The sequence below is a fragment of the Triturus cristatus genome, chromosome 8 (assembly GCF_964204655.1).
Source record: "Triturus cristatus chromosome 8, aTriCri1.1, whole genome shotgun sequence".
Classification (NCBI taxonomy): Eukaryota; Metazoa; Chordata; class Amphibia; order Caudata; family Salamandridae; genus Triturus; species Triturus cristatus.
In genome coordinates, this window is record NC_140591.1 from 1,134,464,364 (window position 1) to 1,134,483,747 (window position 19,384).

General features: G+C 41.8%; 1 protein-coding gene across 2 annotated transcripts in view; it reads right to left on the bottom strand.

The window, feature by feature from the left end:
• The window catches only part of EIF5B (eukaryotic translation initiation factor 5B), a 461,059-nt gene that overhangs the window by 116,445 nt on the left and 325,230 nt on the right, over window positions 1–19,384 (bottom strand). For both annotated transcript variants that reach the window (XM_085622776.1, XM_085622777.1), the window contains exon 14: window positions 9,093–9,234. In XM_085622776.1, coding sequence (XP_085478902.1) covers window positions 9,093–9,234 — 142 coding nt within the window. The remainder of the gene's footprint in view (window positions 1–9,092; window positions 9,235–19,384) is intronic.

Here is a 19,384-nt window from a genome sequence, read left to right on the forward strand (position 1 = left end):
GCCCTTCACCTAATACTGAACTTAGGATCTTGCTAAGTCCCCTGCCTGATTCTGTTACACTAGCTACTGAAGAAATGCTCAAACAGAAAGGCTCCCCATCCCCTTAGAATTATTAACTCAATTCTTCTTGTCAAGTGGCCAGAAATTATGACAATAACAATATTAACCTTTCACTTGTGCTTGGCCCATTTTTCTACGCAGGGACAGCAGGTCACACTATAAATGCTGCCAGGCAATAGAAGCCACTTGTTACTATGGGTAAAATATGGCTTTACTCTAGACCACATATTGGTCTCAAATGGATCACCAGTCATACAGAATGAGGTACTCAAAAAAATGAATGAAGTCGCTTGGATCGAGCACTAATGAAAGCCAGAGGAAAGATGAAGATAGATTTGATCAGGGGACAACAGTGAGGTGAAGTGCAGACGCGTAGGATACAATTCAACTTGCTTAGGAGCGGAATCCACTTAAGGTAGATTTAAATGACAAGTCAACTCCCAGATATGCATCTTATGAATAAACATTATAACAGTAAAATAACGAATGTTAGAGTCACTAGATAAAATAAGTGGTCAAGTGCATGAGAAAATTGTCTCAATCCCAGCATAAAAAAATAAATCATAAAGTACTCTTTGAAGACTCTGGAAAAATCACACTACATGAAATAACAATAGAGTTTATTGAGTTACGCTAGGACCAAGATATTAAAAAGGTCTTGCAAACCTTTGCTATAAGGTTACTTAAAGAGAATATTTCCAAAGTGGAGTCTCTAAACTTTGTTTGGCTCGGGGTGGGGGGAGGGGGGGGTCGAGGGTCAAGGGGAACAAAAAACTATTTAAAAGGGTGTTTGCAAAGTTACAAATTTGTAGACAATATTTTATTGTCTTTTTTTACAGAGACAGAAAGGTTACTTGCAGATATTTCATCTACCACTCACCCTTTGTGAAAGAAACTACTAATTAGTGGCAAGGCAATATTCAAGTTCATAGTTGGCAGGAGGTGCAGAGCAACATTGGTACTACGTTGGCAGGATTCAAGGTTATACCATATAAAAAAGACACCAACAGTGGGAATAAAGCTTGATTACGATATTTAGTGATGGCAAACGATCTGAATATGTTAAATGGTAATAGACTTCAATATAACGGACAGAAAAGAAAGACTATCCTTCAAGCACTACAGAATCTAGACCAGTTTTTATTCTTTTACAAAAAACACGATACTCCTCTAAATAATTCATAGGTCTTAAAAACAGTGGGCAACTGTAGCAATTGTATCGAAACACGAAAGTACAATTTGAGGGATAGCAATGCTAATCAGGAAATCAATTTGAATATCAATCCTTTAAACTGGCACAGTAGATGGATAACTGATAATTTATCAATTGGTTTGCTGTAATTTAATGTACAAGTACTTATGGTCTAGAGCACAGACGATTATCCTAACCTAGATGGTACAATCGATTCAGAGAGAACAAGCTAATAAGAGCCCTCTTATTACGCTGTAGGTTGGGGGAGGGTGTGACAGCAACCTGGGTTGACTATTATATGAACTTACCTTCGGTAACGCTCTTTCTGGTGGATACTGTTTAACGGCAGATTTCTCACCTTAAGAATATCCCCAGGCACCAGACTAGACCACCAAGATATAAAAGGCGATGTACAGCTCAGCAATTACTAAATTCCATCCCAGAAATGACAATTGAGCCGAATACAAGCGCCACCACATCAGTTTCTTTCTTGATTCTGTCTGCACCCTCGGATAGGAAACCCAACAAAAATCAGCAGTAAGAGTGTTCAGTTCTCTAGTTTGGGACCATTTCAGATGGAAAGAGGCCATTCCACAAAAAGGGGAGGTGGAAAAGTGGTGTGGAATCTGGGGTAGATTATCCACTAGAAAGAACATTACAGAGGGAAAATAAATAGTTCTTTATATGGCTACTTATAACCACAGATTTCTCACCTTTAGACTAGATACCAAAGCAGTAGCTCTCTAGGTGGTGGGTCTGTGGAATGTCTCAGACCCCAAAGTTCTGCCTGACTTAACAGGAGAAAAACTCTCCCTATTGGACACGGATATCAAAGCAATAGTACTTTGTGAGCACACATGCGTACACTCGTGTCGCGGTCTGATAGATGTCCAGTGCAGGAATTCCGCCTGCCAGTGCAGTGTAAGCAGCCTTGGTCCTGGTGGAATGGGCCCAGAATCCTTCTAGAGTGTATTTCTTGTCCAGTGCATAGCAGATCTTGATGTAGAGGACTATTCACTTTTCTGCACTGCCTTACCTTCAGTCGCCCCAGAGAACCCCACAAAGAGCTGGACATCCACCCAATGGTTTTTGGTGTGCTCGATATAAAAGCTATTTGGGGATCCTGTCAATAAAGTCTCTTGTCCTCTTTTGAAGGGTGAAGCAGAACAAGGAACTTTGGAACAGTGATAGATTGCTCAATGTGGAAAACAGTCATAAGCTTTGGCAAAAAGGCTGCCCTAGTCTTCAACACCACTTCCTCTGGGGAAAAGGTGGTGTAAGGCAGCTGCACCCAGAGAGCTTGGAGTTTGCTCATGCGATGGGCTGAAGTTACTGTGACCAAGAACACAGTCTTCAGAGTCAGAAGACACAGGGAACAGCTGTGCAACAATTCAAAGGGGAAGACACATGAGGAAAGTGAGGACCAAACTGAGATCCCACTGTGGCATCACTAAAGGATTGGGAGAAAACATAGGAGTCAAACCCCATAACAGGTGATTTTAACAAAGACGGCGGGTCCGACCAACGTAAAATGGCTGAAACAGCCGACAAATAGCCTTCAACTGTGCCCACAGCAAGCCTTTCCTGGGCCAGAGACAAACGGAAAAACAAACAACAAAACATCCGATTGCATCCGTCGGATCCCAAGGGTCGTATTTTGGGTACCGTAGGAAGTTGTCTCTTTATATTGTATACCAAAAAGAGGTATGCAGTGTAAAAAGTCCCGCTTTCACTTATGAGTGGACAGGTGCTTGCTCTAGCAACCACAAGGTGCTCTTACAAGGGTAGTGTGGTCAAGAAACTTTAGGCCTATCAGAGAGGAGTGTTAGACATTTGTTGCACACACACAGGCAATAAATGATGCACATACTCAAAAAGGAGATCCACACAAATTACTTATTTTTCATATATATGTTGGACCCAAGAACTTCGTTATCAGGCAAGTACTTTTCTGTAATAGACTTTTTACAGTTTTAACACAGTTAACCAACATTGTCTTTTTATGCATAAAGCTTTCCTATGGGAGAAAGAACATTTACTGCATACATAGACTCTGCCCTTGCACATCCTCCTCAAGTAATATATTGTTCGGAGGACAGATGATCATGCCTGGAAGTTCTGGGTACCACAATTTCCTTGTGTAATCCGAAGCCACTAGGATGACTTGGGCCTTATCATTCCTGATCTTCTTCAGAACTCGGGGCAGGACAGGCAGAGGGGAAAAGCGTACAGGATGGTCATGCGTCACTCTATTCAGGATTCACATCTGAGAGAGTCTTCTTTGGAATGTCAGCATTGAAATGTTTTGACACTGCACGTTCTCGGCAGTGGCAAGAAGATCTAGCCAGGGTTCTCACCATTGCTGGGAAATGCAACCTAAGACTGAAACTGCCATTTGTAAGCCCGTAATTGCCACATGCCGATTTTGTCCTTCAGGGTGCTCAAAGAACCTGCCAGGCAGTTTATTGCCAGGCAGTTTATAACCAGGAAAATGCCCAGACCCATCAGCAAGCTCCAGAGACTAATCACCTTTTGGCACAGACTTCAGGAACTCACTCTGCCGGCTTGTTTCAATACCATATGGCAGTGGTGTTTTCTATGAGCACCTGAACCAGCCTCCCTTTGATGGACAGTAGGAAGGATTTCAGCACCAGTTAAATGGCTCGCGACACCAAAAGGCTGATGTGGGCCTTCACCTCTCCCAGATGACCCACTCATTGCAGTAATGATGCATCCATTACCTGGGTTGGGTATGGAGAGTGATCTGCTACTGGTCCAATAGTGGTCATGCAGCCACCACTGCAGACCTTCTGCAGTCTGCTCTAAAACTTGGATGGAATCTGGCAGGTTCCCCACGCACTGGGCGCAATGAAACTTCAGGTTCAAATGCAGAGTATGTTTATATCACCTGGCATAGTTGACGAACAAGATACTGGAGGCCAAGAAGGCCATAAGCCTATCTACTCTTACCAAAACCCAGGACTGAGGCTCAAACTTCAGGATTATAGCCCAAATGTCCTGGACTCATTGTGAATGAAAAAAGGCTTGAAACTGCACTGTATCTAGGATAGGTCCAATAAAAGGGAGTCTATGCAAAGATGTCAAGTGAGACTGTGACTCACTGACAGTGAACCCCCAATGATGTCAGGAGGTTCACCACCATCTGGAGGTGGTCTGCAACAGACTGTGGCGAGCTTGCCTTCAACAGCCAGTTGTGGCGGTTAGGTAAAGCTGGTATCCCCGACCTCCGAATATATGCTGCGACCAGAGCCATTACTTTCATGAAAATCCGAGGGGCACTGGTGAGGCTGAAGGGGAGCACAGCATACTAAAAATGCTCTTGGCCTACCAACTCCAAGTACCACTTCTGGGACTGCATAGCAAGAACATGAAGGAAGGTGCCCTGCAGGGCAAAAGCCACCCTCCAATCGCCAGGATCCAGAGCAGACAGAACCTGGACCAACATGTACAATCTTCAACTTGCCCCTCCTCAAGAAGGCATTCAGAAGGTGGAGATCTTAAACAGATAGAAGGCCTCCTTCCATCTTTGGGGCTGGAACCTGCTCTACGGCTCCCCTGTCCAAAAGAGCCTGCACTTCTGGAAGCAAGATGGATAGGTGCTTCTCTGAAAGATGCCCTGATGTGGGTGGAAGCTATGCCGGGTCGGAAAGGAATGCCAGGGCATAGCCTTATTGAACGATATGAAGGACCTGTAAGAAGGTATATTTTGCAAACTATGCCGTACCACAACACCTATTTGAAGAAACCCTTAAATTTCTGGAGGATACACTAATTTTGGCTGCCATTTGAATTAAAAGGAGGTGCTGTTGGCCCAACCCTCACATGAGTGGATAGTTCTCCTCCTTAATTGAAGTCAAAGACTAATACGGGTATTAATTGGCAGGCCACGAGTGTGTCTGAACAGAACCTACAACTGCAAATTTGACCTGACAAAATAATTATTTTGACAGGTTTAATACTTTCTTTTAAATATTTAATTAAAAGTCAAACCGGAAGTATGAGTGGATGGTATTTAAAAGTAGGACATGTAAGCATTTAATGTTAAACATGTCCTTACAGTGAAAATGCTCTCAAAGCTATTTTCAGTGTAGCAGCATTGACTTTTTGATGGAAAAGCACTGGGATACAAAATTAAGTTTAACAAATGCTATTTCCACCTAGGAAACGGTTACAAATTTCTGCTGCGGTTTTTCATATGATATCTTGGGTGCACTTCAAAGGAGGGATGCAGAATGCCAAGTATCCACTGTCTGGCAGCTAAAAGCATAGCTTTGTCCTACAAGACTTCTGTCTTTGAGTTTGTTGTGGATACAGAGACTGTCCAAAACTGACTTAGTGCTAGATGTGGGAGGAAACCAGAATGACCAAAGTACACTCCCTACCAAGTCTACACACACTCGAGCCCTCCAAACTCAAATTTAGTGAGGCAGAATACTTTGACCATCTTGAAATTAAACAAATTGGGTAGAGTTAGCCCCGGGAACCTTTACCCCCATTAGTTAAGGCATCCTCAAGGTCATTCCAACCTACTAGGATTAAATGCAGCATCTCCAGACACCGTCTTCAGAACACTCCTAGACCTGTTGAAGATGAGATCAGCACAGAACCTGCTGTATGAGCACTAAGAGGAACCTAGAAGACCGGACCTGCTCTCCCTCTTGTACCCACAAAAAATAAGTGGACTCCAAGTGTCATAAGGCTGACCTCCTGTTAATGTTACAGGGATACAACAAACTATAAGCAATTTTACTTAAGAACCCCTCGCTTTTAGGTGTAAAGGAAAACCTGAAACTACCCAGCTGACCAGTGGCAAATGGACCTGGGCTTGACCCTGCTTTAGCCTCTGTGTGACACACTGTCTCCAAGTGCCTCCTCTTAGGTCCTTGGAACCTTAAGAAGTGTATTTCTGTGGTGGATTGATTGGAACTTAAAGGACTAAAGTCAGAAGTTAAATCTTTGACCAGGACAAACCTGTTTGGTGTATTCGACCAGAGCTCCATCGCAATTGGCGCCAAATTTTTCCTTGGTCCTGGACTACTGAGGTCATTGACTATCAGCGGCATTTTGTCTTTTTTGGCACTAGTTCTACTTGAAACTTTAAAAATTAATATCTCTGGGTCACTTTATTGGTTTTTTGTCATTTTGGTACCTATTGTTAATTAAATGTTACTTTCTTCTCTCAATTCATTTTGGGATTTTTATTGTTTAGCATATCAACTTTATAATAGTTGGTGGACTGCATAAATACTTTACACATTGTCTCTCAGTTAAGGTCATGTGCTCTGTACCATAGCTTCCAGGGTGGTGAACTCAGGTTATTCAGTGACTTTACTGGTTCACCCTGACAAGGGTTGTGATTATTACTTGATGTGAGTACTTACCCCCTCAACTAATAACCCAATTTCTTAACACAAGTAATTGTAATGAGCTTTGTATCTCCTTATAGTAACAGGAAATCAACTCTCTGGACAGCAAAGTTGCATTTCCGCAAATCAATCTAGAAGTTGAAGTACAGAAACCCATGCACCCATTTTGTTCTTACACTGCACTATACATTTTACCCTATAGAAAAATGAACCACAACTTCCACATAGAACACCCTTAGAGATGTAATGCGGCTAGTGCAAATCAAGTGCACATTTTCACTCTGCACATGCATGAGCCTATATGGGAAAGAAATTCGCATTTTCGGTAGGAAGACTGAAACAGCTGATATAGCTGGACAGTAGAGCAGTAAAGTTCAGATTCAGTCAACATTATCCTATCTGTCTATGACTACGCAATACTTAGTGACCTTATCTACCATTGTCTTAAAGATAATAGAAGCTTGACAAGTAAAACTACCACTCCAGTCCTTTTGGAATGCCATTAAAGGGTCAAGTCACATTACTTTATCGGAAGAGACTAGAGCAAAGGATGCGCTGAATCTCATAGGCCAAGATGTGGGACAGTATCTAGGATAGCTTATCACTTGAGGAACAGAAACCAGAAAGATTACTGTTGTCTTGCAAGAGTATACCAAATTCTATCTTTTTACGTTACTGCTTCCCTGTCATTCCTTTCATCTTTTAAGGGTTACAATTTGCAAAATTTACAATTAAGGACTTTGGCAAAGAGGATTCACATTCTACTATTTCTAACACCTTTTAGCTGCCGGTGGATTTGGAAACTTTCTGGGAATATCTATCTTCACCAACAGCTTTATATGTCTGTTGCAGACAGCATTGCATACTATACTTACATACTTGAAGTTGGTTTAGGGTCAGCCCCTTGCTCATGATTAGATGGCTTTCTTGTCCAATTTATTTGCTTGCCCCTGATCAGGTGGCTTTCCTCCCTACTGTTTGTCCCACATATGGAGTAAAGCTGTTTTAAATTGATATTTAATTTGATGACCTGTATCCTTGCAAACAGAAGAGAATTATTTTGTCCTTTTGCATTTTCTAAGGCTTCTGACGTTTAGCACGTACGTTAACAGCCCTACCGCCTTTCCACTGTCACATCTGGTTGCAATGTGGTGACATCTTGATATTCCATAATAAAAATTGAATCAGAAGATGACCACTATATTGCCTCTACAGGTAACATTATAAAACAAGGCAGCCATCATTAATTCTATTTGTCTACCGTTTACTATAGTTATACCATTAAAAGATGGCCATCATGTTGAGTCTACACACAAAGTGATGCATCACAAAGGCCATCTTAGAACAGTATAACTATAATAAACTAAACAAAAACAGACTGCCAAGATAGCTGCCAGACTGTACTGGCTTTGTCAATGTTTATTCCACACAAGTATTGGAAAAGCCCAAACCGGCATAGGTAAAGCAAGACTCACTTTTTTCCAATTCTTCTTTCTATTGAAATCCAAATATAATGACATTTCCTCAAGGCTAGCTACATGGCAGAAATCAGGGCTATGCTTTCCACAACATCAGCCTCATAGCCGATCCACGACACAGTCTGGTAGCAGATATGAAGATTACGCAATAAAAACATCAACCTTTGGGGGAGTGGCCCGAATCAGCTGGGGAGAAATAAGAGAAGCGACCCAAGGAAAGTGCAGTAATGAAGGCCTAATAAGGTTGTGCCACAGGGCATAAATGAGGAACTAGGAATACAGAGGTTGGTCTTCACTCTGCTTGCAAACGCTTGTTAACAACACATCCGCTCTTCACGCGGTCTCTTAGTGGGCTCTAAAAACGTATTCTTGTTTCAAATGTACTCTGTTAGTCGCTCATTTATGAAGAACCATGTAGGCCTGGGCGTTGAACTCCGTTCGCGGAGCTTTCCGCACTTCGCGGAGCTCACGGAGTGCAAGAAAACCCTGCTTCGGGTAGTGCAGCAGAGTTTTTTTTCTCCGCTCGGTAAGTTCGCACTACACTCCGCCACTTGCGGAACTTCGCAGAGATTTTTTGTAACTTCGCGAAGTTCCACGTAGCGAAACTCCGGGAACTATGCTCAGGCTTAGTACCATGATCCAATTTCCTAGGGTCAACTGTATGCTCCAAAAATTAGTCAGCTACTAAATGCACATTGTGAGGACCAGGTTTCTAAGATTAATAAATACGTATGTGAAATTAATCTTTCACTATATAGTGAGTGGCAAAGATAGTCAGCAGTCCTAATATTAAATCTAGGGTATCTTTAGCTCACGTAGAAAAAATTAATTGTGCATGAAAACCACAATCATTTTACAGTCAAGAAGAAGCGGCAGCCAAATTTCGAACAGCTTAAGAAAAAAAATTAAATAAAACAATTTTACTTAAGAACCTCTCATTTTTAAGCGTAAAGGAAAGCCTGAAAATAAGCTTACCTTATTCAATGCGACAATAAAAGGGCACTTCTTAGTTTTCAATAGGTTTATAGATTCTATTGTCTGAGGTTCTAAACCGTGCATGATGTCCACTACGAGAATGGCAATATCACAGAGAGAGCTTCCGCGGTTCCTCAAGTTACTTTAGTGAGGAGGTGGGGTTTGCAAGGATAGATGGTAGAAAAGAAAAGAAAAGAAAAGGGATAAAAATACAAAACATTTGTAAGATAATGTCATTGTACAAGTGTTTAATTCAATATGGAAACATACGGATGCAAAAGACATTTGAGCATCAAATACATAGAGTAGTTAAATCACTAATGTTTAATTATCAATGTCGCAATTGTAGAAAAAGGTATGGCACAGAATTTTAGTTATTGCATTATAGTAAGTATATCATTTGCATTTCAACTTATGCTAGACTTTCTCTTGTATGGCATTCTATCCAAGAAGAAGCACTCTATTGAGAATAAGAACCATGTTTAATCTACCATGAAGCGAATTAAAATATGGCACACTTTGTTGTAGTTACTTCGTACCCTTATCTTTAAGCATCCTGCATCCAATACACATGGAAATGCTGCCTACTGGTGGATGGTAAAAGAATCAGTGCAAAATAGAATAGGAAGCCCTCCCAGATGCTTCCAAAGCCACTCTATTCAAAGTACCCAGTGTGCCTCAGACATCAATTCCATAGGCAACAGTTCTCTTCAGATGTAACCTCAAATGGGAAGGAGTTTCAGTGGGGACTCTATGGTGCTGAAGAATAAACAAAAGTTTACTAAAAATGCACTCTTCAGTTGAAAGAAGGGAGCTGGGAACATGGTAATGAACCAACACAATGGACGAGTACTGGTAGGATAAACATTTAGAAGCATGCATAAGTGCATAAATCCTTCTTGCAGATTCCTCATTATTTGAGGAGCTGAGACAGAAATCATTCAATCAAAAATTGTTACAAGACTGCACAGCCAAGCCTTGTCTCTTCCATCAACTCAGCATACATTTCATTTACCTACAAATGGAAGCCGATGTAGCTCCATTACAGATATGTAAAACGGATCCCTCTAAAAACAATGCAACCCTGCTTCTTCTGGCATGAGCTAGAAACTGATACCTCCAGATGTTCAAATAACAACAAATCTAAAACTGTTAATCTGTCATACATATAATCGTGGAAGCTCAAAAAATATAATTTTTAAAGACATCTTGGGGTACACATCTATAGAATCTCGCTTGCATCCTGGACAGTTAAGTTGGAGAAAATGATGCAGACATTTTGCATGTATGGCTTAAGTGAAATTGTGATGACACCAGTGCTGGGAATGGGGAAAGTTAATTACTCTGGGAACCTGCAAACGCTGGGCAGAAAAGAGGGTATTGAAGAGCTTTCAGTGACAGTTATCTGATGCATTATGTTTTAGCCACAAAGAAATTGGCAACATGGAAAGAGTTTGTAAATCTATTCTCTCTTACCTAATTGGACACATATAGGCTGCATTTTAAGATGACTTATGTAGTTAATGCCACAGAAATCTATGTTACACGTGAATACTGGTAACAATTTTTGCGAAAGTAAAAAAATCAGGTGGTCAATGCACTGGGTGTGTATATGTACTCTCCAGTCATAGATTTGATAGTTCAGATAATATGCAAAACAGCTCAGTGGGTTAATGCTTTTTTGCAGAAGGTTTATTTATACTATATAGTTACAATCTAGTAAAGGGTTTCGCCGGAAAGAGGGGATTTAGAAAAGAGCTGGATTACAGAAGTATTCTAAGAGTTCAGTAGGCATTTGTGCCTTGCTATTTGTGCTTCCAGGGTATTTATGTATTGGAGTGGGGCAGCAAAAGCTTGCACAGGCTCTTCTGATAGAAGATTTGTGCATTTCACATGCACCCGTGAGGTATGTCTTGAGCCTACATTATATTAGAAATGCAAGCTCTTGAGGACACAACACCTAGGATTAGCAGTCATTGCATCACAAAGACTGCTCTTTGGGAAAAAGGCCAGAGATTCCAAGGCACCAAAAGCCGACAAACACAGAGCAGCAATTTGAACTGCCATGCCATATTTCACTGCTCCACTCAGTAATAGCATGTGCTGTTCAGAGCACATTTGTGTATTCTGGTACAAGGGGCCATCATATTCAGGTTCTCCAAAGAAGCTGAACAGTGATGCAAACCAGAACTATGCTCTTGTTACACCATGTGGCATCCAGTATTTGTAACGTTTGTGCATTGAAGGGGTCAGTTAGTGCACACGATAAATCGGTAGTCTTCTGTATGAAAGTGGGAGTTTAGTGAGGGTAGGTGGGATGAAAGAGGTGAGGTGGGCTGTGATGATGGAGGGACGGGTGAACAATGTGGCCAATAAGTAGCTGCAACGGCGTGGCTCAGACTGTGGAGATTTGGATGGATCAATAAAAAGGTACAGCTTGCAGTGGAGATAGCTTAAAGGGCTGTAGTGGTGTACTGGTGGAGCTGGGGTCAGGAAGAAGAGGGGACAGTGATAGAATACAGCTTATGGTCCAGGCCGGGCATTGAGCACGGAGCAGTTGGAACATTTCTCTTTAGCTTTTCTACCTTTTCCTTCAATATATCTTTTTTTTTTTACTCATAGGTGAAGAGGAACCACACCTTAATCACCCTCTCCAGATGTCCTCTCCTTCTTCCTTAGTCCTTTTGTTTACAGCATCCTATTCCATTCTCTGAGTAAGCTACCCTCTTCCCACCACCAATTTATTTTTAGCCCCGGTGCCTCTCTCTTCCTTCCTCTACAGCTCCAAGTTAAAATTTTATTTTTGGTTTGATTCTTGCTCAAACCTTTTTTTGCCTGACCAGTCTTCAAGCACCTTCCTCATCCGCATCACAGTAGTTCGCCATTGTCTAGGAATTCAACAACAGCAACCTAAACCATTACCCCTACACTCTGCAATAACCTCTCAGACTTCTTCAACAAAAATATCACCAAGATCTACAGCAACTTCGAACCCATCGACCTTCCCAGCTTGATAACACTCATCAACCAGACTATCAACTGACAGCATGGAACCCTCCATCCATCGAGGACACTCCATCAATAATGAAGACAGTCCACTCATGGGCTCCCACAGACCCCAGACCCCATCATATCTACAACTTGGAAAGAGCCACGATCAGTGCTGCACTCACTCCCATCAACTCCTCTCTCAAAACAGCCACTTCCCCAGATAACTGGAAACACGCCAAAATCACTGCCCTCCTAAAAAAAAAAAAAACTCACTTAACCCCCAAGTACTCAGAAACAACCAATCTATCTCGCTGCCCCCTTTCCAGACAAATTTATTGAGAAGGCCATCAACAGACAACACTCGGGCCACCTAGAACACCACAAACTACTGGACGACTCGTAATCAGAATTAAGAAACAACCACAGCACTCAAACAGCCTTCATCACTGCCACAGACAAACGCACCATACTAGACTGTGGACAGATCCCCGCCCTCATCCGCCTAAACCTCTCTGAGACTTTCAATGCAGTCTTCCACCACATACTCATCACCACACTCCACACAGCAGGAATACAAAGACGAGCAATCAATTGGATAGCTTCCTTCCTGCCTGGACGAACACAACGAGTCAGGCTCCCGCTGTACACATCAGAACCAAAAGGACCTTATCTGCTGAGTCTCATAGGGACCATCACTCAGCACCACACAGTTCAACATATACGTGACTCCTCTGGCAAACATCATCGGATCCAATGGAATCAACATCTCCTACACCAACGACACCCATCTCATTTATTCCCTCTCAGACGGCACTGTCACCACCAAGACAAACTTCAAACAATGCATGACGTGGCCAAATTGATGAAAGAAAACTGCCTCAAGCTCAACACTGACAAAACTGAAGTGCTGATCTTCGGAAATAAGAATTCACCTTAGGATTCAACCTGGTGGCCCACTGATCTTGGACCCACCCGACCAAGCTAAGAACCTAGGCCTCATTCTGGACACCAACCTTACCATGAAATCCCAGGCCAACGCCGTCACCTCCTCAGGCCTCCACATCCTCTGCATGTTACATAAAATCTTTAAGTGGCTCCCACTGGAAACCAGAAGTACTATCATGCAGGCCCTAATCACGAGCAGACTGGACTACTGCAACACACTCTATGCCGGCATCCAAACCCATCTCCTTCGCAGACTTCAAACCATCCAAAACACTGCCGGCAGACTCATTTTCGACCTCCTGTGCTGAACCTACACCACACACCACTCCTCAAGGAGCTCCATTGGCTCCCTATCCAAAAGAACTGCCACTTCAAACTTCTCAGACACGCATTCAAATTACTAAACAACACAGGATCCGCATACCTCAATCACCAGCTTCACTTCCATCAACCAACCAGACAAGTTGGCTCAGCATCACTCAGAAGCAGAATGGGAGGTTGATCATTCTCCTATCAAGACGCCAAATCCTGGAACGACCTCCACAACACATCAGGACCTCCTCACTTCTTGAATCCCACAAGATCTAATTAGTCTTCTTGCGGGAACAACAAGAGTGCTTGTATTCAGGCCCAGCATCAATAGGCATCTAAACATACCTACTCAGCGCCTCTAATACCCTCATGGGTGACAAGCAGTGCTCTACAAATTCACCTAAAATACTTACATTACATTGAGAAAAAACGACTGGTACCCATATTTGCTTTAATCATTATACATTTGTCAATACTTTACTGTCTGATGTTATCATTTAATCCCTGGACTGTCATCTCCCTGCTAGATGACAGAAGGGCCTCAGCAGCAAGGCATATCAAAGCTACAGCAGGTTCATGGGATGTTCCTTTCTCTACCACAACTGAAGACAGCTAATAAAGGTCCTTAAATTTAGCTCCTTACTGACCAATGACCACGAGTGACGGCAGCTGATGAAGGTCCTTCTATTTAGCCCCTTACTGATCAATGATACCTCCATGTCCAGTATGGAGGATTATACTTTAAAAATATTTTTCTATGCCAATGTGCAAGAGTCAAACATTTGCCATGCAACAGATTGCAGTGAGTCTGGACATAGGGCATATTCTCCTAAGAAGGTTCACGAAGATGGCCACCTTGCTTCTGATCAAAAACAGAAAAGCCACTTCATTGATGCACACAATCTTCTACTTTGGAAAAAAATTACATCAGTTAAAACAAAACTTATAATCTGAAAATATTGTGGTGGGACTAGGGACGGCTTTGACATGTTAAAAAATAAATCCAAAGCTTTGAAGGTGTGTGCAGGATGATTATAGGCATACCTCTGCTATGCACACATAGCTTGCGTCGATCATTGAGTCATCAAGGTATCACAAGTTTTCTAAACCCTGAATTCTGCCAGAAAGTGGCACTACTGCCAAACATTTTGGGAGAAACTATGAGCTGTTGTTCGGTAAAACAGTAGGCCCACTCCAACTTATATGAACTGCAGGACAAATCGATGTCTCTTAGAAATGGGGCCAGAGTAGTCTACAACCTGCAAGTTTATAGTCTTCCAGTCTTCCATGACATGTCAAAAGAAACTGCTATTACCTTGAACTGCCCTTTTTTGATTACCTTATTCTCGAACCCTGGAAGATGGGGTGTTCCTTCTTTTTACATAACATCCTTTCTATGCATCCTTTCTTTACTAATGAGGCAGCTTCTTAAATTAAGATGACTGAACAGAGGCAACATGAAAAGGTAAGGACAGGATGTAGATTGCTGGGGGTAAAAAGAGGAGTACCAGGACTCACAAATTTGAAACAGAAACTTGTGCGAATTCACCTTCTGTCAAAAAGACTACGTACAATAAACTGAAGCCCAATGAACAAGGTTGAAGTAGAGAGAATTCATCTAAGAGATGTCCTATTACGGAGCGCAGCAGGTATTAAAACGCTTCCTTTCATGTGTCATCCTTTACCTGTGAAGTTCAGAAAGCATTGTTGTTGCAGTTATAGGAAACTTCTCATTTTATAATGGATTTTACTTCTGGATTTTCTCTACGTTGTGTTCTGAAGAATAAAATGTGATGCAGCAAATTTCTGAGAACATAGTGGTGACCATATTATCGTAGATTTTTCATAAAGTGATTTTATGTTTAAAACAACATACTTTGTGTGTACATAAATGGAAAATGCACAGAGAAGCCATAAATGTAAATATGTTAAGTTCGGCTTAGTAAAGGTTTTCTAACTGGGACAGCACCGCAGATGTGGGAGGGAAAGCAGAGTGCAGATCCTAAGTCATCCAAAATCAGGAGTATTTCATGATCAGAACAGCACAGTCTCAGATCCAGTGCCAGGTAAGACATCCTAGAGTCACAGTTCTGAGCCAGACCTGGACAGATGTTTTTAGGAACACAAGGATTTGTGTATGCAAAAGATTTATTTTCATCCTAAACAAGGAGTCATGTCTCAACTCCTCTAGCCTTCTCAAAGGAGAATGGTGGAGCTGGAATCAGGTGCTACGGATACAGCAAAGGCTCAACGCAGGCATCCAGCCTTTCGGCAGCTTGCAGGGTTTAAATTGTTGGGTCTGATTACAATGGAATCAGAAAAAGGGAAATTTGGAGAAGAAAAGGAAAGCAAAAATATGTTTGCTAAGTTTGCGTATCCTATTGCAAGTGGAGTACAATGACAAGTAGTGGTGATGAAGCAGTCTAGGCACCCTAAATAGCTTTTGTAACTGCCTTGGCATCAGTAACCAGAGAATGGTATACAGGAGGTATTAACAGACTTAGGTGTTAGATCTGCAAATTTCCAACAGACATACTGTTGCATTGTTAGACTTCCATTTTGCAGAAGAAGTCATGTAATGACCTTTGAGAATGATTAAACAATTGGTAATACTTAAAGATAGTAAGAAGCCATCCGGGGATTCCTCACTTGGAGGCCATTTACAGGAATTAGCTTAGATCAGGTTAGAAGAATTTCTAAAAGCCATTAAAGTTACATATGTATGTCATTCTGATTGAAGGTATTTGAAAACTCAAGTGAAGAAAGGCCCACTTAAAATTTAGTTCAACTGGCTGTACCATGCAAGAATGCAGGGTAGGAAACGCAATGACTGAAAATAAATCTCGCTTTAGTATAAAGCACAATTGAAAATGGTTAGCAAGTAAACTGAGTGTCTACAGCAAGAATGTATTTTACCTGAAGATCACATCCCAATAGAAGTGTGAACAATAAATTGTTGAATAGAGGGCTCTATGAGACTCCTAAGTACTATATAAAATTGGTCATTATTATGCATGTTGAACTCTGTAAATGGCTAATCAACTGAGTATAGAACTCAGACTAACAGGCTGATGTCCAAGCAATTATAAAAGCTATCATAGACATAACACATTTAATATTTCACCAGATCAACGGTTAAAAGGAGAGCTGCATTAATTTGTCCAACATTACATTAAGTTGCCAAAGTACAGTGACAAAACAAACATCAGAAGCTTACATACGAAACCATGCAGAATCATAACAAATCGTACTTTGGAAAATGATCACCGCCTACTTGTATGTGATATGAATTATTGGCAAGAGTAAATTAAATAAAGAAGTATGCTACTGAGACAAAACTATATGCAACAAATGTAGGGCAAACGCCTCCACTTAATATTTATATTCACTAAACAGAATGAATGAATCAAAGGTCTTCTGGACTTCAAAAAATCTTCATGCATTCCTGGGCACAGTATGGTGACTAATCTAAAATGCAAGGGAGGAGGCTGACAAATCTGCAACATTTTGACTGGGAGCAAAATTAGGCTACAGGTTATCTTAAATGATCTTCTGCCAGACAAGTATTTGAGATAAAACAAGCTATTGTGAACGAGCAAATGCACTCCTCATCTGCTTACTTGTAGCCTAAGCTTGGAACTTCCCTGCAATAAAAAGCACCATTTCCATAAAATAAATCTTGGAAGGTCAGCATGTAGCTCCTTCTCTACCAAGTGGTTCTTGAATCTAAGGAGGTGCTCTGTCATATCTGACTAGTCCAGAACCACAACCACTGATACTCACTTAAATACAGTAATATGTGCCTGTATTTGACAATTTACCAAATGGCAGTCATGTCTGTATGCGCCAGGCCATAACCTGAGCAAGAACGGCCAGAAGCAAGCCCAGATGGATTATATGAAGAAGCATTTAAGAAAATCATACCCTAACCCAGTGGTTCTTAACCTTTTGACTTCTATGGACACCCCCCCCCCCCACCACACACAATCATAACTGGGACCCGCATTGAACCGTAATTGAATTGAATTGAAAGGGCATTTATAAAGCGCATGGCTACCCTAGAGCATCCCAGCGCTATAGCAACTCCCAGAGCAAGTACAAGAATTACGAAAACAGAAAAGTCTTTAAACCTTTACGAAACAAAATATAGTTGGATTCAGATCGAATGGTCAGTGGTAGCCGGCTATTCCAGAGCTTCGCAGCATTGTAGCCAAAGCAGCGTCCTCCACTACGCATCCGTTTTATGGCGGGGACTAGGACAAGATGTTTATTTTCTGATCTCAAAGATATAGCCGGACGATGAGGCTGAATAAGAGATCTAACAACAGGATGGCCCTTGTTAAAAAGAACCTTGTCAGCAATACATAAGGCTTTAAAATGAATCCTTTGGAGAACCGGCAGCCAGTGAAGTAGTGCAAGAGAAGGTTTGGCAGACATCCACCTAGCAGAATTGGTGAGAAGTCGTGCTGCACAGTTCTGGATGACCTGGAGTCTATTACTGGCCGCCAGAGGGGCTCCCAGATACAGAACGTTTGCATAGTCCAGGTGCGACAAAATAAGTGCCCGGACTACTGTTCTTCTAACAGTGAGTGGGAGTAAATGAAGAATCTTCCTTAGTATTCTGAGCAATCCAAAGCAGCCAGCGGCCACCTTACTCGCTTGCTTCTTAAATTTCAAATCAGGGTCTATCCAGACTCCCAAACTCTTAATTTCTGTTTTTGGAATCGGAGGGGGGCCAAAACAGTTAGGCCAGAAGGGAGCTATGGTGGATGGGGAGCAATTTCCCAGAAACATAAGTTCCGTCTTGTCCCCGTTGAGTTTTAGGTAAGAGGCATCCATCCATCTTGATACTTCTTGCAGACACAGCGCAAGACTAGGAGCAGACATTTTCTTGACTGAATGATACTACTAACTGGGTATCGTCTGCGTATGTAACGATCCGAATGCCATGAGGGATTACCAATTCAGCTAGGGGACTCATGTACACATTAAAAAGAGTGGGGCTCAGGGACGAACCCTGAGGAACCCCACAGCTAAGAGGCAGTGGCTCCGAAGAAACATTTCCATCAAAGACCATAAATGAGCGGTCCTCAAGATAGGACTGTAGCCACTTTATTGCCATCCCAGTCATTCCAAGGCCATTGAGCCTTTGAATTAGAAGCTGATGGTTCACGGTATCAAAGGCTGCGCTGAGATCGAGCAGAATCAATGCTGCACAGCCTCCATTATCCGTGATTCTTCTTAAACTTTCCGTCACAACTAACAGAGCTGTTTCCGTACTTTGTTGAGCTCTAAAGCCCGTCTGAGTTTGGTGGAGGCAGTTGTTATTTTCCAAGAAGGATGAAATCGTGGTGTTAACATATTTCTCTGCCAGTTTGCCAATGCCCGGCAATAGTCAAATGGGACGATAGTTCGACAATGTCTCAGGATCCAGGTTGGGTTTCTTTAATAAGGCTCTGACCATAGCTTGTTTCCACAAAAGGGGCACAGAGCCTGATTCTAAGGAGGTATTAATTACTTTAAGAACAATCGGAGCAACGGTTTCAAAAACTCGGTTTAGGATAGTATGGGGGGCAGCATCTGAAGGTGCCCCAGATTTAACTTGATTAAAAATATTCTGAAGAATAGTTAAGATTTATAGGGGGAATAGTCTCTAGTTGATTAATAGCAGACCGTACAGGGGGCTTTACCTGCGATTCTGAGACCACAGGGAACGCTTGATAAATAGCTTGGATTTTTTCGTTAAAAAGTGTAGCAATTAGATTACAGCGTTGGAGAATGTCCTTATCAATGCTAGGGGAGTGGGGAGCATTTCACGGGGGCGATTTTCAGCTAAAAGAATTTCTCTTTCATAAAAAGCGGATTTAGCTTGCAACATTGTCAAAAAGATGTTTACAAAAATTGCCTGCCGGGCCAGGAGGGCGGTAAACTAAAATGCCTGACAACGTATTAGTCTGTGATAAGCTGATCGTAAAAAAGATGCTTCAACAGTTGAGTAATGGACTAGATGTGGTGCGACATTTAAAGCTGTCCTTATAAATAAT